Source organism: Doryrhamphus excisus, linkage group LG11, assembly GCF_037039965.1.
Source record: "Doryrhamphus excisus strain RoL-2023G ecotype Guam linkage group LG11, RoL_Dexc_Guam_v1.1, whole genome shotgun sequence".
In the NCBI taxonomy this organism is placed as follows: domain Eukaryota; kingdom Metazoa; phylum Chordata; class Actinopteri; order Syngnathiformes; family Syngnathidae; genus Doryrhamphus; species Doryrhamphus excisus.
In genome coordinates, this window is record NC_136367.1 from 11,928,558 (window position 1) to 11,951,458 (window position 22,901).

Consider the following 22,901-nt stretch of genomic DNA (forward strand, 5'->3'; position numbering starts at 1 on the left):
TGAAAACCACTGAGTTGCATCAGTAAAAATTGACTTGGACCATCAGACCGAGAGAGGAGCAGGTGAATTTTTATGAAGAAAAACAAGCCAAGATGGCAAAGGAGTGCGCCAGCTGCCACGCTTGCCAGAAGCTTTGTGTGTCACTGTTTGTGTCTTGCAGGTTGAGATCCCGTGAGAACAAGAAGCCTACGGGGCTGTGTCATAATGTCATGAATGAGCAGGCATCCTGACACGGGCTTTGTCTTTTCCCCGTTGAACTGCTGGAAGGATAGCACGCTTTCCGAAAGGAGATGTCACTGCATCGTGATCCCGGAAGAAAAAAAAGAAACCCCGAGAAAAAAAAATAATCCACAACAAATGATTCAACATGAATACTGATGTATTCCAAAAAAGCCTGCTGTGGGGGTGCATGAGGAGGGCAGACTTGTTAAAAAAGACTGAAACTAAACTGTGTGATTAAAATAAGACAAGTGTGAATGTTAAAGGGGACCTATTATGCTTTTTCCAATTTTCTACTTCACCCCTAAACCACGTTTGGTTTGGAGACAGTAGAGAGAGAGACAAAAACAGCAGCAACAACAATTCCCATAACAACAACAGTGACAAACAGGACTGCATGAGTTAAATGTCAATGATGGCTAAGGGTCACACTGGAGATGATATCAGTGAAATGAAACAGTCCAACTTACCAGTAGCAATAGTAACAATGAAGACATGAACCATGATAGTAAACAATTACAACCATACAGTTACAGTAATTAAAATCTCACTGCTTGACATCATTATTACTGTAATAATAGCATACCAATAGCATAAAGACATCAGGGATAAGACGGTAGATTGTGTAGAGAAGCACCCATGTGCTGTGAGTGTGCATATGGAGGTGTGTATATTCATAGTATGGGTGTGTGAATGTGTAATTATCACGGACAATGTACAAAAAGAGAGGGCCTGCCTCCTACCACCCAGTAAACCCTGCCCCACACAGCCAGGCCAAGCTCCCCAAACCAGATAAACACCAGCCCCGTGGGTGCGGGCAAAGCCACGGCCACAGCCCCCCAAGATCCCGCCCCAAAGAGACCAGCAAGGGGCCATGGAGAAGTAATCCCGACCAGAAACAGGGCGCTAGCAGGCTGTAGCAGAGTTGCATCCCCGAGAGACCACGCCCCACGAGGCCAGAAGGGCATCGAGGGCCACACACAGGCAGGCACAGGGGCGCCCCCGCCAGCTGGAGGGGAGCCTGCCCACGGGCGGAGGCACCGCCCCCCTCACCCACTCCCAGGAAGCGGAACCCGGCCCAAACCAGGCAACCCTAAGCCCGACCACCGACACAGGACCGCCCCAGCCGGGATAGAAGAGGCAATGACCCACCACCCCATGGAGGCCCAGGCGGCAGAGATGTAACACCCAGCGCCAGCCCCCAATGAGCCCACCCCCTGTACTCTTGTCTTTATTATACTACACACATATACACTCATACATATACACCTATACATAAATAATGAATAAAAATAAGAATAATAATGAATAAATACATATTTAAAACAAGCTGCACGGCGACCAAGTGGTTAGCATGCAGGCCTCACAGCTAGGAGACCATCTCTGTGTGGAGTTTGCATGTTCTCCCCGTGCATGCGTGGGTTTTCTCCGGGTACTCCGGTTTCCTCCCACATTCCAAAACATGCTAGGTTAATTGGCCACTCCAAATGTCCATAGGTATGAATGTGAGTGTGAATGGTTGTTTGTCTATATGTGCCCTGTGATTGGCTGGCCAACAGTCCAGGGTGTACCCCGCCTCTCACCCGAAGACAGCTGGGATAGGCTCCAGCACCCTCCGCAACCCTTGTGAGGATAAGCGGTAGAAAATTAATGAATTAAATATTTAAAACTATAAATACATTTTAAAAAAGTAACTCATACGCGCACACCCCATCCTGTCAACACGCAAGCTCTGCTTTTGTGTTTACGTTGCTAGCAATGGCTCGCATTTTTTGGATGTAAGCGAAAGACAATTCCTAATTCAATTCTTCCAATTCCTAATGACGCCACCATCATGCACAAGTGGTTGGAGTTCCTGATTCCCTACAAGCAAAAGAAAAATATTTTCATCCGTCAATGGTATTTCACACTGGACTGTTTGTGAACACGGGCCAGTATGCAGCTGGACGGGCCTCTTGTGTTGAGAAACTTCAGACTGGCCAGTCTCTACTTCTGCATCGGATTCGGGATCCAATACATATGGCTGTATGTTAAAAGCCCTTTATCAACTCCTAGAAAGTTGGGTTCGCAGCTAACGGCACAAACCGGAAGTCCTCAGCATTTGTGAGTGTGAGCAACCACAGCGGAGTGGGCGTGCCTGGAGGCAGTGGGTGGAACACATTACAACTGACTGTTTTCGCGGGAAGGACAAAATCCAAAGAAATGCAGCTGGAATAGGTGCAGATTCTGGGAGAACTAGAAAGCTTTATATCAGGGGTCTCAAACACATGGCCCGCGGGCCAAATGTGGCCCGCAGGACACGAGTTTGAGGCCCCCGCCTTGATATGAAAGTTTAATGTTAGTGCGCCCCGCGCAAGTTTGATATGGATGCTTTATGGTATCATGTACCCAGAAAAAATTATTACGTTTGATTAATGTTCATGTTAAAGGTTAAATAACTGTTAATAGTTATCCTCCCTATCCGTGTGGAAGTGGTAAGTTTTTGGCTATTTAAGGTTAAAGGAAATAACTTGAAGGCTACCGTTTAGGTCGCTAGCTCTCTAGTTTGCGAGTTAGCATGTGTCTCAAGACCCTGCAGTTGCGCAATATGTTGTAAATAAAGAGTATAAATGTGACTATAGTCGTGTTTTGTCATGTCTACAGGGCTCTAATAATGCTTTGTTCATTTTAATCAGAAAAAAATAATTTGTCTACCCACCAACTATACGTATATGGTTTTTATTATTTGCTGTTTTATTATTATTATTGTTATATTTATTTATTACTGATTGATTGATTTTCTTTATTCTTGATTTGTTTATTAATTTTTCATCTTATTTTGTGTAGAAAAATAAAAAGTAAGATATTTGAGAACAGTGGAATGTTTTATCAGAGCGTTTCTTGTAGAAAATTGGAACCAAAGCGAAGTTTTTTTAATTTTTTTGTTTTTAATAAATGCATTTGTTTTTTTTGGAAAACCTGATGCGGCCCAGTCTCACCCAGACCCGAGCTCCAGTGGCCCCAAAGTAAATTGAGTTTGAGACCCCTGCTTTATGTGCTTGTCATTGTGTGTCGCTCCTCTATAGGAGTCCACAACTCAATACAAAGGGCCAAAAAATGAGCATAATAGGTCCCCTTTAATATTTCCAGCGAAACATGTTTGCCTACTTTGGTCTTTGAACTGCTCCTTCCATGGTATAGTCCATTTCTGAGGAGGGAAGGAAGTCTATTGTGGCCAGAGTGGAGTGCTTCTCAGATAAAATTCAAGTTGTAACAAGAATGTACGTGTTGACGTTTAGATGACCTTTCGTCTGTGAGATGCCAAGATTAGAAGACTGGGGCTGACCCAGGAGAGTAAAAACACGCTTGGTGCCCTGATACAAGCATTGTTGTCGTTTCATGGAGGTCACTTGGAAGATTGGACGTCAAACCACGTGACGTATAAAATGTATAACGGTTGTGATATTAAAAAGGTTTACCTGCAGATGTTCAGTAGAACTGCTACTGAGTTCGTCTCCAGACTCCGAGTCGTTGGTCCGGCGTTCCTCCCCTGCCGAGTCACAGTGAGGGCTGTCTACATCCAGCGGGACTCGGACCAGGTCTGGAGATCTGGCACGGGTGCGGGGCAGACTGCCACCCCTCTGGCCAGCCGGAGGGCCGCAAGCCTGGGCCAGAATTTCTGCTACAGATCGTTCGGGTCCCATGGGAGCGCTGGGAGCGTGCTGATGGTGGTTACTGTCTCGCCGCTGGATGGGGGGGCTCACATGCTGAGATGAGGCGGAATGAGTGGAAGGCGAGCGTGCAGGGTTGAACTCTGGCCTGTTCAGGTTGTCTGTGGACGAGTTTTGCAGATCCAGATCCAAGTTGGTCGGTTTGACCTGGGAAACGTTCTGAGGGAGGGTGTTGCCCGTGGAAACAGGGTGATGTGGGAGATGTTTAGGAGGAGGCATGAGGGCCTTGCGGACCTCCCTGACATACTGAGCGGGCACGTAAAAGGCTTTAGTCCCCTCCTCTCTGCGCACCTTCCACCAGTCTTCATTGGTCTTCTGCACCAGCATGTAGCATTCACCCTGGTGAATGGTAATCAAGCGATCCTTGGACTTGTACTCGTAGTCGTACTCCACTTCTATGTAGACCTGGCCCGGGGCAATGGGCAGCTCGGCCATGACGCCTCTTGCTGTCCGCCAGCTATTAGACAGCACTACGGGAGGACCTTAGCTGGCATGGCCTCCCCCGTGGAGCTAATGGGACACAAACAGAATGCAACAATGTATCAAATTGGTTCAATAAGAATATAAAACTGTGATGATTACCGTATTTTCCGGACTATAAGTCACACTTTTTTTTCATAGGTTGGCTGTTCCTGCAACTTATACTCCAGAGCGACTTATCAATGAAAAAAGTGTTTATGTTACATACATACATACATACATACTTGCCTTCCAAGAGGACGTAATGTCTGTTTTGGTCAAATAGTTTGTAAAATAAATTACCCGCAAAAAAATGTGACTTATACTCCAGTGCTACTTATGTATGTTTTTTCTACCTAATTATGCATTTTTGGCCTTGTGCGACTTATACTCCGTAGCGACTTATAGTCCAGAAAATACGATAACTTTTGGTAATGGTAATGGTTTTATTTCATTTGAACATGCATCAGATTACAATTGAGTGCATCCCATAATCAGTTCCCAATTGAGTGCATCCCATAATCAGTTCCCAGTTCCACATGTCCAAAAGGAGTAGGAAGAAGCAAAGCTTATTAAATCCTACCCCTCCATCTGGTACTTTTACAATCACTAACTGTTACATTTGTTCACTTCCTGTCTTTCTGATATACCGTATTTTTCGGACTATAAGTCGCACTTTTTTTCATAGGTTGGCTGTTCCTGCGACTTATACTCCAGAGCGACTTATAAATGAAAAAAGTGTTTATGTTCCATAAACACTGGACACCTTTTGTGTTCATGTTTATTTTTGGTGTAGCTGAATAACCATTGTGTTAGCATATCTTACACCTATTCAGCCTGTTCTCTATTCTTTTATTGTTACAACTTGCCTTCCAAGAGGACGTAATGTCTGTTTTGATGAAGTAATTTGTTAAATAAATTACCCTAAAACAATGCGACTTATACTCCAGTGCAACTTATGTATTTTTTTCTACCTAATTATGCATTTTTAGCCTTGTGTGACTTATAGATACTATAAAAGCCAATAAAAATGTTCTCATATAAAGTTTCTCAGTACAATAATGCCAAAGTGTTAAAATGAAGAGACAAGAAATGCATAATTTTATTATTTTTACGGCATATTAATAAAGGTCAACTTTCTACACTCATGTGACAGAATCCTAAAATGCGACTGGAGACATTACTTCCTCAGTTAACACACATTTCATTATGGTCTCAGTTTCACCGGATTATTCCTGGGAATGATATGCGACGTGTCACGTGATATACATGTGGCCTATGACAGAGATGTTACGTCGACCACCCTAGCGTGATGATGAATGTTGATGGTGCAACCAAGCCATGTCCTGCTACAAACATACAATACAGCTTCAATGTAATGCAGTATCCAGACACTTAGGGCTGCTCCTCTAAATTAAAGACACCTTTTTCCACTTTTCTGACCTATAAATGTCGTTAACATGAGAACGTTGTATTTGCATGTTAAACGATGCCAGTTTCAGATAATGACGTTTGAGCATTAGGAGGTCAAAGACGCTTGGGATTTTTGGTTTCAAAGTTTTTTCTAACACAGGCTCACTGTGACGGCTGACTTCCTTATATATGGGCATGCCCAGGTACAAGCTGTACAACCCGAGTGTGACCAATCACGGTGGAGTGGGTGTGCCCAGAGGCGCCCCGTGGATGGAATAAATTAAAAATTCCAATTCAATAGGTGCAGATTCTGGAAGCTCGAGAAAGCTTTCTGTGCAGTTATCGTGTGTAGCTGCTCTATAGGAGTCCACGACTCAATACAAAAGGGCTGAGAAAGAGCATTACAGGTTGGATGGAAAAACCATCAGCCAATGGTTTGTGTTCAACCTTAGAACTTCCACTTCATGACGTGGCTGGGTTGTGAATGACACCAGAAGGATTCTTCCTGTGTCTTATACAACAACAACACATGGACACAAAGAGCCACTGTCTTCCAGAGCCTAATACAGGCCTAACCCAATAAGAGGAAGCGAATAAGAAGACACATTGTGACAAGAAGTAAATCCTCTTCAAGGGCTGCGTGGTCTCAGTGTGAGATTAGAGTGGAGGACAGAAAGATGCTAATGCTAATAATGCGACAGAGCTCCTCCCCCTCAACACGCGGACAAGTCACAGCAAACTAAGATTTACTGAATCGCTTACATAGTTTCCTGCTGAAGTCAAGCACGCATACGCACACCCACATAAAATAAAGGCGAGGCTGCAGTGCACCATGGGAAACAGTGACACAATAAACACTGTGGAATTTATACATAATATTCAACTTTCATGATGATGCGGTGTTCTTGCAAAAATAATTAAGAGATGCTTTGTAGTACTTAAAATGTGTCCCCAGACCATACCTCTGCCAAGGCTCAAAATTTCTTTGACACCTTCCCACCAGTACATGACTGAATTTTAACACATGCTACTCACTGTGGAATTTAGTGGCACACTATGCACCAGTGTCTCCCATTTCCCATTTGTGGCAGCCCACTGAGAATCTATTTGCACTGCCGCTAAAAGATTTGGTGTTACCTGATCACACTTATTAACACATTATAATGAGAAATGCCCTACTGTTCAGCCAGAGAATAAGAAGACGGAGCATGAGGGATGAGTGTTGCCAAGTTGTTATCATTATTATTATTATTATTATCGAGTATTCAGACCTCTCAACATTCTGTTGAATGATGACATGCGCATGTGTTGTGGCTAATGATACAAAGGAGACAATTATGTCATCTAGCGCCATCCCCTCCAAGCACCGTGGGAAACACTGCCCACCAAAACCTGGTCCTGTCTTGACCTATGAGTCATCCTTCTACAAGATTTTAAGGAAACATTTGTGAGAAGGGCGGCACGGCTGTCGAGTCGTTAGCGCGCAGACCTCACAGCTAGGAGACCAGGGTTCAATTCCACCCTCGGCCATCTCTGTGTGGAGTTTGCATGTTCTCCCCGTGCATGCGTGGGTTTTCTCCGGGTACTCCGGTTTCCTCCCACATTCCAAAAACATGCTAGGTTAATTGGCCACTCCAAATTGTCCTGTGATTGGCAGACATTGAAAGGGTGAAGGAAAATACATTTCTGGGGATCACAATAGATGAAAAAATGAGCTGGAAACCTCATATTACAAATATACAACATAAGTTGGCCAGAAATATTTCAATATTGAACAAAGCAAAATTTGTTCTCAATCAGAAATCACTCCACACTCTTTATTGCTCTCTGGTTCTACCATATCTTACTTATTGTGTGGAAATATGGGCTAATAACTATAAAAGCAATCTTCACTCGCTAAATGTACTGCAAAAAAGGTCAGTAAGGATAATTCACAATACTAACTCCTTATTTCTAAAATCACAAATACTTCAACTTGCTGATATTGTTCATCTTCAAACAGCTAAAATAACGCATAAGGCTAAAAATAAGCAATTAGCTAAAAATGTCATCCAATACTTCTCTACAAGAGAGGAGAAATATGATCTCAGGGAAGAAGTACATTTGAAACACTTCTATGCTAGGACTACATTATGCTAGCCATAGCATTTCAGTATGTGGAATCAAACTATGGAATGGATTGAGTAAGGAAATCAAACAATGCACAACGATGAGCCAATTCAAGAAACAATACAAGCAGTTGATGTTTGCTAAATACAAGGATGAAGAGTCTTGAACCAGTCATGATGTGCTATATATATCACTATATTGACACTTACTATGGTACCCATTATGGCATTGGATGCTCATATCACCGAGTACTTCGGTACGAGGTACATTATTAAAAATAAAAAAAAAATAGAAACCTTAGACTGTATTATGGAAAGCAGGAAGTGAACAAATGTAACAGTTAGTGATTGTAAAAGTACCAGATGGAGGGGTAGGATTTAATAAGCTTTGCTTCTTCCTACTCCTTTTGGACATGTGGAACTGGGAACTGATTATGGGATGCACTCAATTGTAATCTGATGCATGTTCACATGAAATAAAACCATTACCATTACCATTAAGTTTTATCTAGCATCGATGTGATGACTGCGTGTGTTGCAGGCTCCTCCGGCAACACAAAGCTGCCCGGCAGATGCCTCTCTCTAAATCATGTGGTTGAAAAACACATCGCCGATCCCACGCGCGTATCAGCCGATACCGATTCAAGTAAAGAACGCAAATATCGGCCCGATATATCGCCTGTCCGATGTGTCGATGGATCCTGAATCTCTTGCCTCTCTAGACAGAGCCTTCTTCATCGCTGCCCCCACCCTCTGGAACTCTTTGCCCCGTTCACTCCGTGCTTGCCCCGACCTTCCCTCCTTCAAAAAACAACTAAAAACCCACCTGTTTAAATCCGTTTTTAATGTCTAGCTTTTTATACCTGACTGCTGCGCCCCGCTTTTAGCCTTGTTTTTTTTTTTTGTTTTTTTTAGCTCTGAATGAATGTATGGATATTGTATTTTAATGCATCTTTTACTCTTTTTTTATTCTACTCTATTTTTATTTCTTTTTCTCTATTATGCGGGATATTGTTAATGCGTATTGATATTATTATTTATTCAAAATTATTCAATGTAATTTATTCAAAATATGACACTTACTATGGTACCCATTATGGCATTGGATGCTCATATCACCTCCTACTTAGGTACGAGGTACATTATTGAAACTGTATTATGGAAAGCAGGAAGTGAACAAACAGTTAGTGATTGTAAAAGTACCAGATGGAGGGGTAGGATTTAATGAGCTTTGCTTCTTCCTACTCCTTTTGGACATGTGGAACTGTGAACTGATTATGGGATGCATTCAATTGTAATCTGATGCATGTTCAAATGAAATAAAACCATTACCATATGTTGCGTTTGTTCAAAAACGAAGAAGGACAATACGACCAACTTGTACACACAAACGCAACCATCCTGTCCAATTTTCTCAACTAGAGAAAAATCCAGCTGGGGGTGCAACAAAGCCTTTGTCCTGACAGTCAGCACTTACTGTGGTGTTTGAAATGGTGCGCCACCAGTTTTTTTCACAATATGTTAAGCCTTCCTGTTAAGGAACAATACCCAATGTTCATTGTTTATTCATTCAAGTACAATTTTCTTTACAGAGACTTTACACTCCTTATATTTCTGGCATTTATTAGTGTTTATGCTTATTATTTTTGATGCTTTTATTGTTAAAGCCTTCCTGTTAAGGAACAATACCCAATGTTCATTGTTTAGTCATTCAAGTACAAGTTTACAGAGTCTTTACACTCCTCTAATTTATGGTATTTATTATTGTAGATAGAGAAACTTTTTTGTTTGTTTGTTTAATTTATTTTATTTATTATTTCAAGTTATTGACTTTCCAATTCCAATGTTAAATACAAGGGTTGGGCGATATATATATTTCATGTACCGGTATAGATTCTTCCAATGATAAGAAAATGACTTCCCCTGAGATAAATGATCAAACGTAAACATGGCGCCCTGGTGGATATATAAGATGAATGAAATGCTGTCATGGTGAGGTGACGGGGCGTTTGTGTGTGGAAGTATTTACTCGCAGACCGCTCAGTCGTGGCACAAAATCATTACAAACACTGAACAATCCCCCTCCCGACCTAAACAACTTGAAATGGCGATAAACGCCGGCGGCTAAATTTCATCTTCTAAAGCACAAGTGTCAAACTCAAGGCCCGTGGGCCAGATGTGGCCTGCTATGTCAATTTATGTGGCCTGCAAGAGCTTAAGTTTTGAGTGTCATTTCCCATAATGCCTTTCGAGTATGGTAGCCGCGGCAGTGTTTCCACTCCATGCCAATAAGTGGAACTGAGATATAAATAATGATCCCAAAATGTCCAACAAGAGTAAAGTTGATGCAGACGAGAAGACTGTTCCAAAAAAGATGGGAAGCTGAATACTTGTTTGTGCTTCAAGGAGAAATACCGCTATGTCTTTTGTGTTACGAGGCGGTGTCGGTTGTTGAAGAGTACAATCTGCGTCGACATTTTGACACCAAACACGGAGCTCAGTACGCTAAAGCTAGCCATCAAGAAAAGCAACAAATTACCCAAGAATTAAAAGGCAGACTGCATTTGCAGCAGAGTTTGTTAAAAAATCCACAGCCAAACTTTCATTAACGACCGTTTGAAAATTTGCCTTTCGTTTACCCGAGTCGGCTGCGCAGTTTTAGATTGCAAATCCACAGCATAAAAGGTCCTTGTGGTTGTGTTGTTGGTAGCTGTGGAGATTTGTCCTGGTTCTCCTCTCCACTGTTTTACAGCATGACTTGCCAAAGTAGTCCCTATTTCCAGAGGTGCAGCAAGCTGCTCCCTGTTTTGGTCTCCATCTGTCTCTCCGTTACCCGCCATGCTTGTTAAACCTTCAGGTCCTCAGCTGAGAATGAGAGCATGGCTTGCCTTGGCCAATAGCAAAACAGCACCTTATGGTGGGACCTTATAAGGTAGCACCGGATTTGACAAATATTTATGCATTAATTCATTAGAAAATTCCGGTAATGCGTAAAAAATGACCATAAGACTGCAAAAGATGTTATCATGAATGTGCCTTTTAGTACAGGGTCACAGCATCCATATAAAGGGTTTGTGGACGTGTTTTAATAGCGGTCTTAGTAGGTGGAATAAGTGTGGCCCATTACTTGCATTATTTAGCTGCCTCTGTTTAATATCTGGGCGGCACGGCGGTTGAGTGGTTAGCACGCAGACCTTACAGCTAGGAGACCCGAGTTCAATCCCACCCTCGGCCATCTCTGTGTGGAGTTTGCATGTTCTCCCCTGTGCATGCGTGGGTTTTCTCCGGGTACTCCGGTTTCCTCCCACATTCCAAAAACATGCTAGGTTAATTGGCCACTCCAAATTGTCCACAGGTATGAATGTGAGTGTGAATGGTTGTTTGTCTATATGTGCCCTGTGATTGGCTGGCCACCAGTCCAGGGTGTACCCCGCCTCTCACCCGAAGACAGCTGGGATAGGCGACCCTTGTGAGAAAAAGCGGTTGAAAATGAATGAATGTTTAATATCTGTTTTAATATCTTTAGATACACACCCGCGTCATGTCCAACTAGGAAAATTAGACAATGACATCATCAACCCCCATTCACAGGCATAATCGTCTCCACAAATAGATTGCAGTCCTGTGGGAAACTGAAGTACATTGAAGAACAACAACCCTGATTCTTGGTAATTTATTATTTTTGAATACATTATTTGTTTTTTATTTTGTATATTTTTTATTGGGGTGGCACAGTGGTCGAGTGGTTAGCGCGCAGACCTCACAGCTAGGAGACCAGGGTTCAATTCCACCCTCAGCCATCTGTGTGTGGAATTTGCATGTTTCCTCCCACATTCCAAAAACATGCTAGGTTAATTGGCCACTCCAAATTGTCCATAGGTATGAATGTGAGTGTGAATGGTTGTTTGTCTATATGTGCCCTGTGATTGGCTGGCAGGGTGTACCCCGTCTCTGGCACCAAGACAGCTGGGATAGGCTCCAGCACCGCCGCAACCCCCGTGAGGAAAAGCGGTAGAAAATTAATGAATTAATATTATTTATGATAAAAATGTTTTCTTAAAAAAACACAAAACTATGCAATAGACAAATAAAAGCACTCTCGCTGGTCGAACAGAACAAGGATGAACGAATATGCAGCTTGAACTACAAACTGACAAACTATTTACATCGACGGTGCCGCAAAGCACGCTGGGAACCAGGAAGTGCTCCCAGCGATGCTACACAATTAAATCTACGGTGGCCGACAGGGACAAACGCATAGCAACGTCCAAACACAGAAATGTCCCAAAACAAAAAGACAAACACCATAAAACGAATGCAACAAGATGATGCCGCAAATGAACCTAACAAGGAAAACGTACGTCAATGGAACGTTGGTAAACATGTCGGAAATAAACTAAAGCATAACGTCATTCATTACTTTCTTTGATTTAACACATAGTGCAGGTGTAGCTACCTAATGACGTGGCTGACAAGTGTATGCCATTCAATGGATCAATTTGTTGGCTCATGTATCAAAAATGTATGATATCCAAGTTTGAGTTCCCGGTCTTATTCGAGTTATGTCAGTTAAAATGTAAAGTTAGTCTAAAGGCATCAGTAAAGAGTGAGAAAGCTGAAATGACGGCCAGTGAGTGTATCGCTATTCCTACACCGGATTGACACTACACTTCCTGAACTAGGATTCTTTTCCGCCACCTTGACAACTTTATGTATTTCATTATGTCGCTACATGTGTATGCTTTTGAAGCACATCCAGATATTTAATAAACATTAAAATACACCTTTGGGTTAAAAATACGAGGTAAAGCTAATTTGTGGCTGGCTAGCTAGGTTATTTAGCATAGAAGCTAAACGTCCCATCGTGTCCACCTGTCAAAAGTCGCTCACCTCAAGCCTCGTTTCCCCGCTATTGTCCGACGATGGAGGTAAACACGCAGAGGTGGTCCTGGTAGACAGTTTAAAATCCAATAAAGTTCGCAGAGGACCGAGCGTGTGGAAGGTTCGAGTCAAAAGGAGAAGCCGCTTCCTGCCCGTTGTGATCACGAGTAGACTTCGCCCCTGTCCGGACAACTTCGGAAACTTACCTTCAGAGTGAAGATCGCTTAATGAGGTAACGTGGATCACACTGAAGCCTTTTTCCTGACGAGCTCGTGTCCACGTCACAGTTTCACGCTCAGCTTGTGTGACCTTTGAGCTAAATTGAAAAGTTTGAATCCGACACCTAATAATTTCGCATGTGGAACTTGTCAACGAGAAGTGAATTCCCACGGTTCCTAAGGAACAATATTAAATGTGTTCAATTATTTTTGGGAGTGAGACATCCACAGTATGTCTTCGGGCCGCGCAGGTGTTTTTTTAAGCAAACAGAAAGCCCCTCAGTCTTAAAAAAGTAATAAAACATTGCAATAAATAATCAAGCTAGCGTCAACAATTTTATATCTACAAAAATACAACAGTTAGTTATGCGATTGTCAATATTATTCAATCTTAGTCCCAACTCCAAAATGCCACACTTGAAATTACCAAAGAAACAGAGATTGTTTATTCATAATTATTTAATCACACATACATTTACATCATGCAGTCAATCCAAAACCATGATCTCATTAACAATCCCGTGTCCGTCCATGTCAGAGCCCATTATTTGTGCCCCGGTTAGCCAGGAATGATCCAGTACCTTTGTCCACCCAAGGGAAAAAAAAACAAAAACACCTGCCCTTAAAAACTTGACCAGCTATTACACAGTAATAAAAAAAAAGTGGCGACACATCATTTTTCTTTAATTTAGAACGATGAATTTTGAACAACGTTCAATGGGAGCCACATATATATTCTTGTTTTATTTTGAACTATGTTTCCATTTCATATCCAGTTTTGGTGGGAGGTGAAAGAAAGAATAAACATTGAGGTCCATGCTGTAAAGATTGAACTATTCTAGACTATTATTAAAGTTACAAGGAATAAACCATCTAGATTGACATCCAGACACTGTCCTGTCTGCTAGCAAGCCCACAGCTCAGCAATGCAATCGTTGTAATTATTAGGCAAAAAACATATGGAGTGCTTTTATTTTGTGAACAAGTGCTGTTAACCCTAATGTCCGACCCCCACTTTCTTCAAGCTAGACGAATATATATTCCACGTTGACATATTTATTGGTTCATATTTTGCATTGCATTGTCAAGTCTTGACAATATTTAGCGCAGTTTTCTCCTTAAATAACCAGTTCATGTTTTATCTGTGCATAAATATTAGAAGAAAGAAAGAGGGGTGTGGGCCCCCCATGATCTGATATACAGTGTATTTTACAGTATATATTGCACTTGTACATGGTGTTATGTCCTCATGCTGGGGTTACAATCACAACTATGATCTGAGTCGACGCACTGGGGCTTCACTGGGTACAAAACAAAGCTGGTATTAAAAAAAAAAACGGGACAAAATAATGCTAACACAGCACATGAATTAAAATTCCTACACTTCTGACTTGTTAAATATCAACCCTTCCTCAGACGACAATAGATTGTTGTGCAATTCCCGACCTTGCTTTCCTGATTGGCTGATCAGCAGCGAAGGGTAGAAATCATCAACAAGACCCCCCTCCCCCGTCCCCGCCGGAAAGCGATACAGTACATGAAACCCTGTGAAAAAACACATTTGCCACATCTATTATAGCGGGGGAGTTGAAACCTTTGCGACCCAGCTGGGACAGGATGAATGGGGCGTGTCGTACGCCCCCCGAGTCTACTGCTGTGTGTGCAGATATAAATAGCATCCATCCACCAGTTAAGAGGTAAAAACAGCACATGGAGTTCCGTAGCATAGCAGGCTTTTTAAAAAAGTGTTGACTGGATCATTCTCTTCCTTCCTACGGTCTCTTTACATCCTTCTAATGAGTACAGATTTAACTTAACAATAAAAACAATTGGCCTCCACAGGTATCGACTTAAATACATTTACAGTACACCGTTGCACATCGTGGCTTTGTTTTGTTTTGTTTTTTTCAAGCCCGCCCTCCATAGCCACACCCCCTCCCCACCATCCAGCTGTGCAACCAGGAGAGTGTGTGCAGTAGTGCCAATTTTACATCTGTATAACAAAGACTGGACACAACAGTAGTGTTTAATGCCATCTAGCCATTTCCACTTCTTTTTTTCTGTTATATATTTATATTCTGTCCTCCTTAAAGAAGCATGTCAAATCTAGCATGAGAAAAGTGTGGTGCTAATGCTGAAATGTACAAAGGTTAGCCTAAAAGGGTGGAGCTATGTCTCGTGACAGGATGAGGTTTTTTTTTTTTTTGGTCTTTTTTGTTGTTATTTTCAGGTTTTGCTACCGTTACATTCAGCTCTGGGCAGTGCAAAACTACTCGCACGACGATGACAGACATGTGCAAAAAGAAAACAGTTTAAAAAAAACAAAAAAAACGAAAGCTACACATTCAAGTCGCGTGCAGTTTCGCTCGCCAAGGCTGCGCTCAAGACTGTTTGGTTGGTTGGTTGAGTGGATACAATTATTAGCGTCTGTAAACTCACTGTTGCCTTTTTTGTGTTACTATGGGAGAAAGTTGGGGCCCATGGTAGGAGGGTGCTGCGTGGGGGAGGAGGGGAGGAGCAGGAAGTGGATGGTTGGAGCTGTACAGGCAAGAATATATATTTATATATATTTATAATTCAGGGACTCCTTGGCAGCTCTAAAGCAGCGACGGGGAGCCTGTATGATGTAATGGAATGACAGGTTTCACGGGTGGGATGCGGGCTTCTCTTAGGGTAGGGGAGGGGGGGGGTTCGTCGTTATTGGCTTCTTCTGTGGTGTCCTTCTGTCTCGCTTGCTCTTCAGCTGCACACACAGGAACAACACATTACACATCAAGCAAGATAGTAACATGTTACATAAGCAAAGAACAGGAAAGTATAGTATATTTTATTATAATGCAGTATTTATTATAAAAGACAGTGTTTTCCCTACCTACCACTATACTACGGTGGAGGGAAACTGCAGTTCATTCATTCATTTTCTACCGCTTATCCTCACGAGGGTCGCAGGGGGTGCTGGAGCCTATGCTGGTGGCCAGCCAATCACAGGGTACATATAGACAAACAACCATTCACACTCACATTCATACCTATGGACAATTTGGAGTCACTAATTAACCTAGCATGTTTTTGGAATGTGGGAGGAAACCGGAGTACCCGGAGAAAACCCACGCATGCACGGGGAGAACATGCAAACTCCACACAGAGATGGCCGAGGGTGGAATTGAACTCGGGTCTCCTAGCTGTGAGGTCTGCGCGCTAACCACTCGACCGCCGTGCAGCCTGGAAAATGCAGTTTTTAAATTTAAATGTTTTATTGATAAGGGGGAAAATGGCCTTATATGGAAAAAGTGCCCCCTAATTCTAACTGGTTGGACCATCCTAAGCAACAACAACTGCACTGTGGAGGAATTCTGGCCCACTCATCCTTGAAGAACTGTCACTTTTTCACACAAGGCCTGTAGGAGTGGATTTTTTTCTCCCATCAGTTTCATTTAAAAACTGCATTTTGTGTTCATGTGTTGTCATTGACTAATCATTACTAAAGATCGACCGATACATCGGGCCGAGGTATGCGTTCTTTATTTGAATCGGCATCGGCCGATACGTGTGTGGGTTTGCCGATGTATTTTTCCGCCAGAGGATTTACACACAGGCATCTGCCGGGCAGCTTTGTGTCTCTCTAACCGAGCACGCACACACACAAAAGGAATTGGAGCAGCCGTGTCTGCTTATCAGAGGTCTTTAGCGTGCACACGAACTTTAGTGATGAGAGAAATGTTTTATATATATTACTAAATTGTGTCAGTGTGATGTGTTTGTGTGTGTTTAAGAAAGCTGAATCCTACTGTGTTCAGTGTTTACATTTCAATAAATATTTGTTTAAACTTGAGACCTGGAATATTTGTTATCAATGTCATTTTTTTCATGTAAATTGAGGCAGCAAAAGCAATATTGGCCAAAGCAAAATCGGCCATCGGCTAAGGATGATGGGAAAAAAATCGGTCTCGGAATCGGCTTGAAAAAAAACATATCGGTCGATCCCTAATCATTACATTTGTTTGATCTGAAACATTGAAGTGTAACAAACTTTCAAAACAAGAAATCAGGAAGGGAGCATTAATGATATATCCATTATGATTAGGTCTATACCTGGGGTTCCCAACCGCCGGGCCGGGGACTAGTACCGGTCCGCACAGAAATAATAAGTTATTAACAACTCGCTGTCTCCCATCACACCTATGGGACCATCTCGTCTCAAGGAAACAAGCTCAGGGATTCAGGGGGTGAATTCTATTTTCCCTGCACTTAACATTTGATTTTAGCCCCGTCATGTTATTTTATATTTGCTGTATTTTTCTGCCACACATTGCCGGTCTGTGAAAAAAAAAAGACCCAAATCACACCAGTCCGTGGTGCAAAAAAGGTTTGGTACCCCTGGTCTATACATTGTCCTTTTATTAAACTAACCTATTAAGTTTGATTAATGTTCATGTTAAAGGTTAAATAACTGTTAATAGTTATCCTCCCTATCAGTGTGGAAGTGGTAAGTGTAAAAGGAAATAAGTTGAATGCTACCGTTTAGGTCACTAGCTCTCTAGTTTGCGAGTTAGCATGTGTCTCAAGACCCTGCAGTTGCGCAATATGTTGTAAATAAAAAGAGTATAAATGTGACTATAGTCGTGTTTTGTCATGTCTACAGGGCTCTAATAATGCTTTGTTCATTTTAATCTGAAAAAAATAATTTGTCTACCCAACAACTATATGTGGTTTCTTAAGTTTTTATCATTTGCCGTTTTATTATTATTATTTATTTATTTATTACTGATTGATTGATTTTCTTTATTCTTCATTTCTTTATTTATTTTTCATCTTATTTTGTGTCGAAAAATAAAAAGTCCTTGTCGTATTTTTGTCTCCATTTCTGAAGTGCTATCTTCATAGGAGTGATGGCATTCATTAAATGTTGTGTCTTTCTTGTGACTTGGGAGATTATTTTGGACTCTATTGTGAAAGTTTGCCAACTTAACCATTTGTCCACCCAACGCCCCCCCCCGAACCGCATAGACACACACAAGCTGTGCATGTGCATTTTTTTGCATGCACCCTAACAAAATAACAAAAAATAATAATAAAATAAAGCTTTCACGCACTTCTTGTCTGTTTTGGTGCTGCCACCGCCACCCCTGATGGACACCGTTTGGCTGTTCTGGTAGAAGCCTCCTCCACTGCGGTTGATGTTGGGGTGAGTGGGGGATGCCACCGGCTGTTGGCCGGGCCGGATGGGCTTAGCTGAGGAGGGAGAGAAGATGCCAAGATTGTTGTGACCACTTGACTATGACGCGATTCCGCAGCTTAACAGGAATGAGCGTTTCCAAACATTTACAACTCACCAATCTGGGCCGAGTGTCCCCTCCTGGCCATGTTCTTGGCCCTGACGGCCTCCTTGATGCGGTCCACCTCCTGCTGGTAGCGTTTGCGGTCGCGGGCGGCGTTCTCCTTGGCTTCCTTCAGTGCAGACTCCAGGGCCTTGACCCGCTCAGCCGTAGCACGAAGGCGCTTTTCCAGTTTAGGAAGCTCACACCGAAGGTCTGCATTATCACGCACCAGCTGTCGTGGTGTGGAGAAGACATTTAGTTCAAATTGCGACAGAGCGCAGATGTCCCGTCCCGCTTTCGTACAAAAGTCGTACCTGTTTGTGAACCTTGGTGAGCTGTTCAAGATTGTTCTCAAGAAAGGAAATTTTCTGCTTTTGTGCCGCGCTGCCCCCAGTGTCGTCAGAGTCCATCTCTGCACTCTGCACAGCACAAAGCAAATGCATAAGCATTGGCAGACACGCACGCACACACACACACACACACACACACGCAATCTCAGGAGAGAGCCACTGAATTGTGTTTCTGCCTTTTGGCTAAATGAATAATTCACACTGGAACTTAGGACTCTCCCTGTCTAGACAAAGACGTATTGAACATAATGGTTCACCTTTTTCACTCGAGTGGCCAAGTCCTGGACAAAAAGCTTCCTCAGGTTATGCAGGGTCTGCAACTCCTTGGCCTTAATTAAGTGAGACAAGTGAAAATAATTAGAAAAACATGAGGTGTGCAGCTGTATTCCAGCCTAACAAAAAAGTGGGAGTTATATCGTTGGGGATATGAACAACTCACCACTGTCTCCTCCAGACCTTTCAGGTCCTGCCTGGCCTGCTCCCGCCTGTCCTGCATCACCCTGATAAGAGAGAGGACATCACAGTTATGATGTTGATTGACAGGTGCATCAGTTTGTGAACATCGGTACGTACGTGAGCTCGTGCAGCTTGCGACTCTTCTCCTGATCAGTGGATTTGAGCTTCTCGTGCTCAACTCTCAGCCTCTCCTGCTCCAACATAATCTTCTGATTCAAGCTGGAACAGGAAGTGAAGCATGAGTAAATGTCTAATACCGAGGTTGGAGTGATGCCGCCTGTCGGTCGTACTCCTGCAGCTCGGTGATGAGCTTCTCCTTGTTGTCCAGTTCATCTCTCAAGCTGCTGATCTGCTTTTGGTGCGCCTCGCGGTGAGAGTGGATCTGCTTCTCCACGGCTTCCTGCGGTGCCACACACACAAACATCATGTTGTCTTTGGAGATGTTTCAGAAGATGGAGCTGGAGATGCTTTGCAAAACCTGAACCACAGACCTTAACTTCATTGGCAGTCTGGATCTCATTCTCCTTCTCCATAGCATGGACTTTCTCTGGAAAACACAAAGGTGACTTGTCATTGTTTAGTAATAAATACATACAACTTAACACTGGAGTCATATGAGCAATTAGCATTAATGTATATTGAGTGCATAGTGATTGTTGATGAATCCCATATTGCAGCATTCATTCATTCATTTTCTACCGCTTAGCCTCCCAGCTGTCTTGGGGCGAGAGGCGGGGTACACCCTGGACTGGTGGCCAGCCAATCACAGGGCACATATAGACAAACAACCATTCACATTCACATTCATACCTATAAACCAGGGGGCTCAAACACGTGGCCTGCAGGACACTAGTTTGAGGCCCCCGCCTTGATATGAAAGTTTAATGTTAGTGCGGCCCGCGCAAGTTTGATATGGATGCTGTATGGTATCATGTACCCAGAAAAAATTATTACTTTTGATTAATGTTCATGTTAAAGGTTAAATAACTGTTAATAGTTATGCTCCCTATCCGTGTGGAAGTGGTAAGTTTTTGGCTATTTAAGTTTAAAGGAAATAACTTGAAGGCTACCGTTTAGGTCGCTAGCTCTCTAGTTTGCGAGTTAGCATGTGTCTCAAGACCCTGCAGTTGTGCAATATGTTGTAAATAAAAAGAGTATAAATGTGACTATAGTCATGTTTTGTCATGTCTACAGGGCTCTAATAATGCTTTGTTCATTTTAATCTGAAAAAAATAATTTGTCTACCCACCAACTATATGTGTTTTTTTAGGTTTTCATTATTTGCCGTTTTATTATTATTATTATATTTATTTATTTATTACTGATTGATTGATTTTCTTTATTCTTGATTTGTTTATTTTTCATCTTATTTTGTGCAGAAAAATAAAAAGTATGATATTTGAGAACAGTGGAATGTTTTATCAGAGCTTTTCTTGTAGAAAATTGGAACCAAAGCGAAGTTTTTTACATTTTTTTGTTTTTAATAAATGTGTTTTGTTTTTTTTTGGAAAACCTGATGCGGCCCAGCCTCACCCAGACCCGAGCCCCAGTGGCCCTCAAGTAAATTGAGTTTGAGACCCCTGCTATAAACAATTTGGAGTGGCCAATTAACCTAAAGTGCATATTTTTGGACTGGGGGAGGAAAGTGAAGCAATTCAGACAAAATTGAGTGCACCACCTGATTGCGACTAGCAAAGATGCTGCATGATATTTTTTTTTGTCTTTGTTCAAATTAACACTTTGAGATCGGCTCCAGAAATGACATTTTCCAATTTCCTAGCAGTCTCGAATGCAGCGTAATTCCCAGTGTGGTTGAAACAGTGACGTACCCTGAGCGCTGAGTTTGACCAACTCCTCATTTAGAGAGTCCACATTCTCTTCCAGCTGCCTCTTCTTCTGCTCAATGTTCTGCAGATACTCAGTCAGGGACTTGATTTTAGCCTCGTGCTGCAAACACAAGATATTTTGGCCATGAGTTCCAGGTTCTCCATTGTGGATCGATTTTCCGGATCGGGTACAGACCTGGGAGATACGGAGCTGGCAGGCGGCCAGCTCCTTCTCGTTCTCGTCGATCTTCTTGTTGCTCTCAGACTGTGTGCTCTCCAGCTGCTTGCAGCGTTTCACCATTGTTTTCACCTCCGACTTCATCTTGCTGATGTACAGGCGTGCCACTGTGAACTCCTCGTCGATCAGACCGCTGCCGCCCTCGTGTTGCTGTCGGAGGGGGGTGAGGAGCAAAGTGAGTAGATAATAATAATAATACATTTTATTTGTATAGCGCAGGGGTCAGCAACCTGCGGCTCCAGAGCCGCATGTGGCTCTTCAGCCTCTTTATTGTGGCTCCCTTTGCGATGCTTGAATATTTTTAACACCCAAGTGGGGAAAATGCACGTCTTTTGTAATGAGTTTTAAAAAATCCAACTTTGTCTGAGACCATGAATGCATCCTGAGTGAGTTCTGACTGCTATCCAGTTCAGTACATGAAGAAAAACAAGTAATACTTACCTACAAATCTAAAAAATAAATTCGAGATAATTTAAAAACAGCGGCATGGGAACTTGTTTTTACGTTTACAGTAGTTTACACATACATTTATGTAAGTTTATCTCCAAAACTAGCAAGAGTACTCCAACTCGTCTTTTCTTATCTGAACTACTTTGATACCCCCAAATTCCCTCCAATGTTGTTTTAAACATACTATATGTTTTGCGGCTCCAGGCTATTTTTCTTCAGTGGGCATTGGGTAAAATGGCTCTTTTCATAGTAAAGGTTGCCGACCCCTGGTATAGCGCTTTTCAAAATACTCAAAGACACTTTACAGAAGAATGGAGTAGAATAAAAACAAGTAAACAGTAAAAGATACGTTAAAATCCAACATTCATTGGTTAATACACAGTTAAAACATGAGTAAAAGCGGGGCACAGCAGTCAGGTATAAAAAGTTAGACATTAAAAACAGATTTAAAGAGGTGGGTTTTTGGTTGTTTTTTGAAACTGGGAAGGTCGGGGCAAGTACGGAGTGAATGGGGCAAAGAGTTCCAGAGGGTGGGGGCAGCGATGGAGAAGGCTCTGTCTCCCGAGGTTCGGAGCTTGGTCTTACAGGGGAGTGCCAGGAGGTTGGAGTCTGAGGAGCAAAGGGGACGCTGGGGATTGTGTGAATGGAGGAGGTCTGTGAGATATGGGGGGGGGTCAGATCGTGGAGGGCTTTGTAGGTTATGAGAAGAACTTTGAAGTGAATGCGTTGGGGGACGGGAAGCCAGTGGAGGTTTTGGAGTAAGGATCGACCAATACATCGGCCGGCTGATATATCGGGCCGATATTTGCGTTTTTTCCTTGTATCGGTATCGGCCACCACATGATTTACAGTCAGGCAGAGGACCCCGCAACACACGTAGTCGCGGTACCCCGCCCCCCACTGTTGAATCACATCAAGGGCGCGTTTTCACAAGTAATAGAGTTAGCTTGCTTTTAACACTTTACTAAGCCCATCACATTTCACTGGGTGATCGCTGGGCCTAACAGTTTAAGTCATGGTGGGACAACAAGAAAGCCCAAAAACATCACATACCAACGCAACAGACGAATAAAAGCACTCTCACTAGTTGAGCAGAACAAGAATGAACAACTATGCAACTTTAAATACGTGTCGTGTTATGTGAGTGCACTCTCTCATCACATCGATGCTAGATAAATTTAAATTATGACAGAAATGTTTTGCACATGGTGGAATATTTATTCCTTTTAAAGTTGATAATGCCGTTTAAATGTGT

General features: G+C 42.5%; 2 protein-coding genes across 6 annotated transcripts in view; both read right to left on the minus strand.

Moving 5' to 3' along the window:
• LOC131135470 (rho GTPase-activating protein 12-like) overlaps positions 1-12,993 on the minus strand; it is a 78,226-nt gene extending 65,233 nt beyond the window's left edge. For 3 of the 5 annotated variants that reach the window (XM_058081431.2, XM_058081417.2, XM_058081406.2), the window contains exons 1-2: positions 12,800-12,992; positions 3,678-4,439 (exon numbers count right to left, since the gene is read on the minus strand). In XM_058081431.2, the coding sequence (XP_057937414.2) occupies positions 3,678-4,364 (687 nt within the window). In that variant the 5' untranslated portion in view covers positions 4,365-4,439; positions 12,800-12,992. Of the gene's footprint in view, positions 1-3,677; positions 4,440-12,799 lie in introns of all 5 variants that reach the window. The other 2 variants (XM_058081376.2, XM_058081385.2) reach the window with 1 other exon arrangement.
• A 443-nt stretch (positions 12,994-13,436) lies between these two features.
• The window catches only part of LOC131135469 (kinesin-1 heavy chain), a 33,924-nt gene continuing 24,459 nt past the window's right edge, over positions 13,437-22,901 (minus strand). Inside the window, exons 16-26 of the mRNA XM_058081361.2 lie at positions 21,155-21,346; positions 20,962-21,079; positions 19,624-19,679; positions 19,423-19,532; positions 19,250-19,351; positions 19,116-19,176; positions 18,934-19,005; positions 18,641-18,745; positions 18,342-18,558; positions 18,102-18,240; positions 13,437-15,751 (exon numbers count right to left, since the gene is read on the minus strand). Of these exons, the coding sequence (XP_057937344.2) occupies positions 15,748-15,751; positions 18,102-18,240; positions 18,342-18,558; positions 18,641-18,745; positions 18,934-19,005; positions 19,116-19,176; positions 19,250-19,351; positions 19,423-19,532; positions 19,624-19,679; positions 20,962-21,079; positions 21,155-21,346 (1,176 nt within the window). The 3' untranslated portion in view covers positions 13,437-15,747. The remainder of the gene's footprint in view (positions 15,752-18,101; positions 18,241-18,341; positions 18,559-18,640; positions 18,746-18,933; positions 19,006-19,115; positions 19,177-19,249; positions 19,352-19,422; positions 19,533-19,623; positions 19,680-20,961; positions 21,080-21,154; positions 21,347-22,901) is intronic.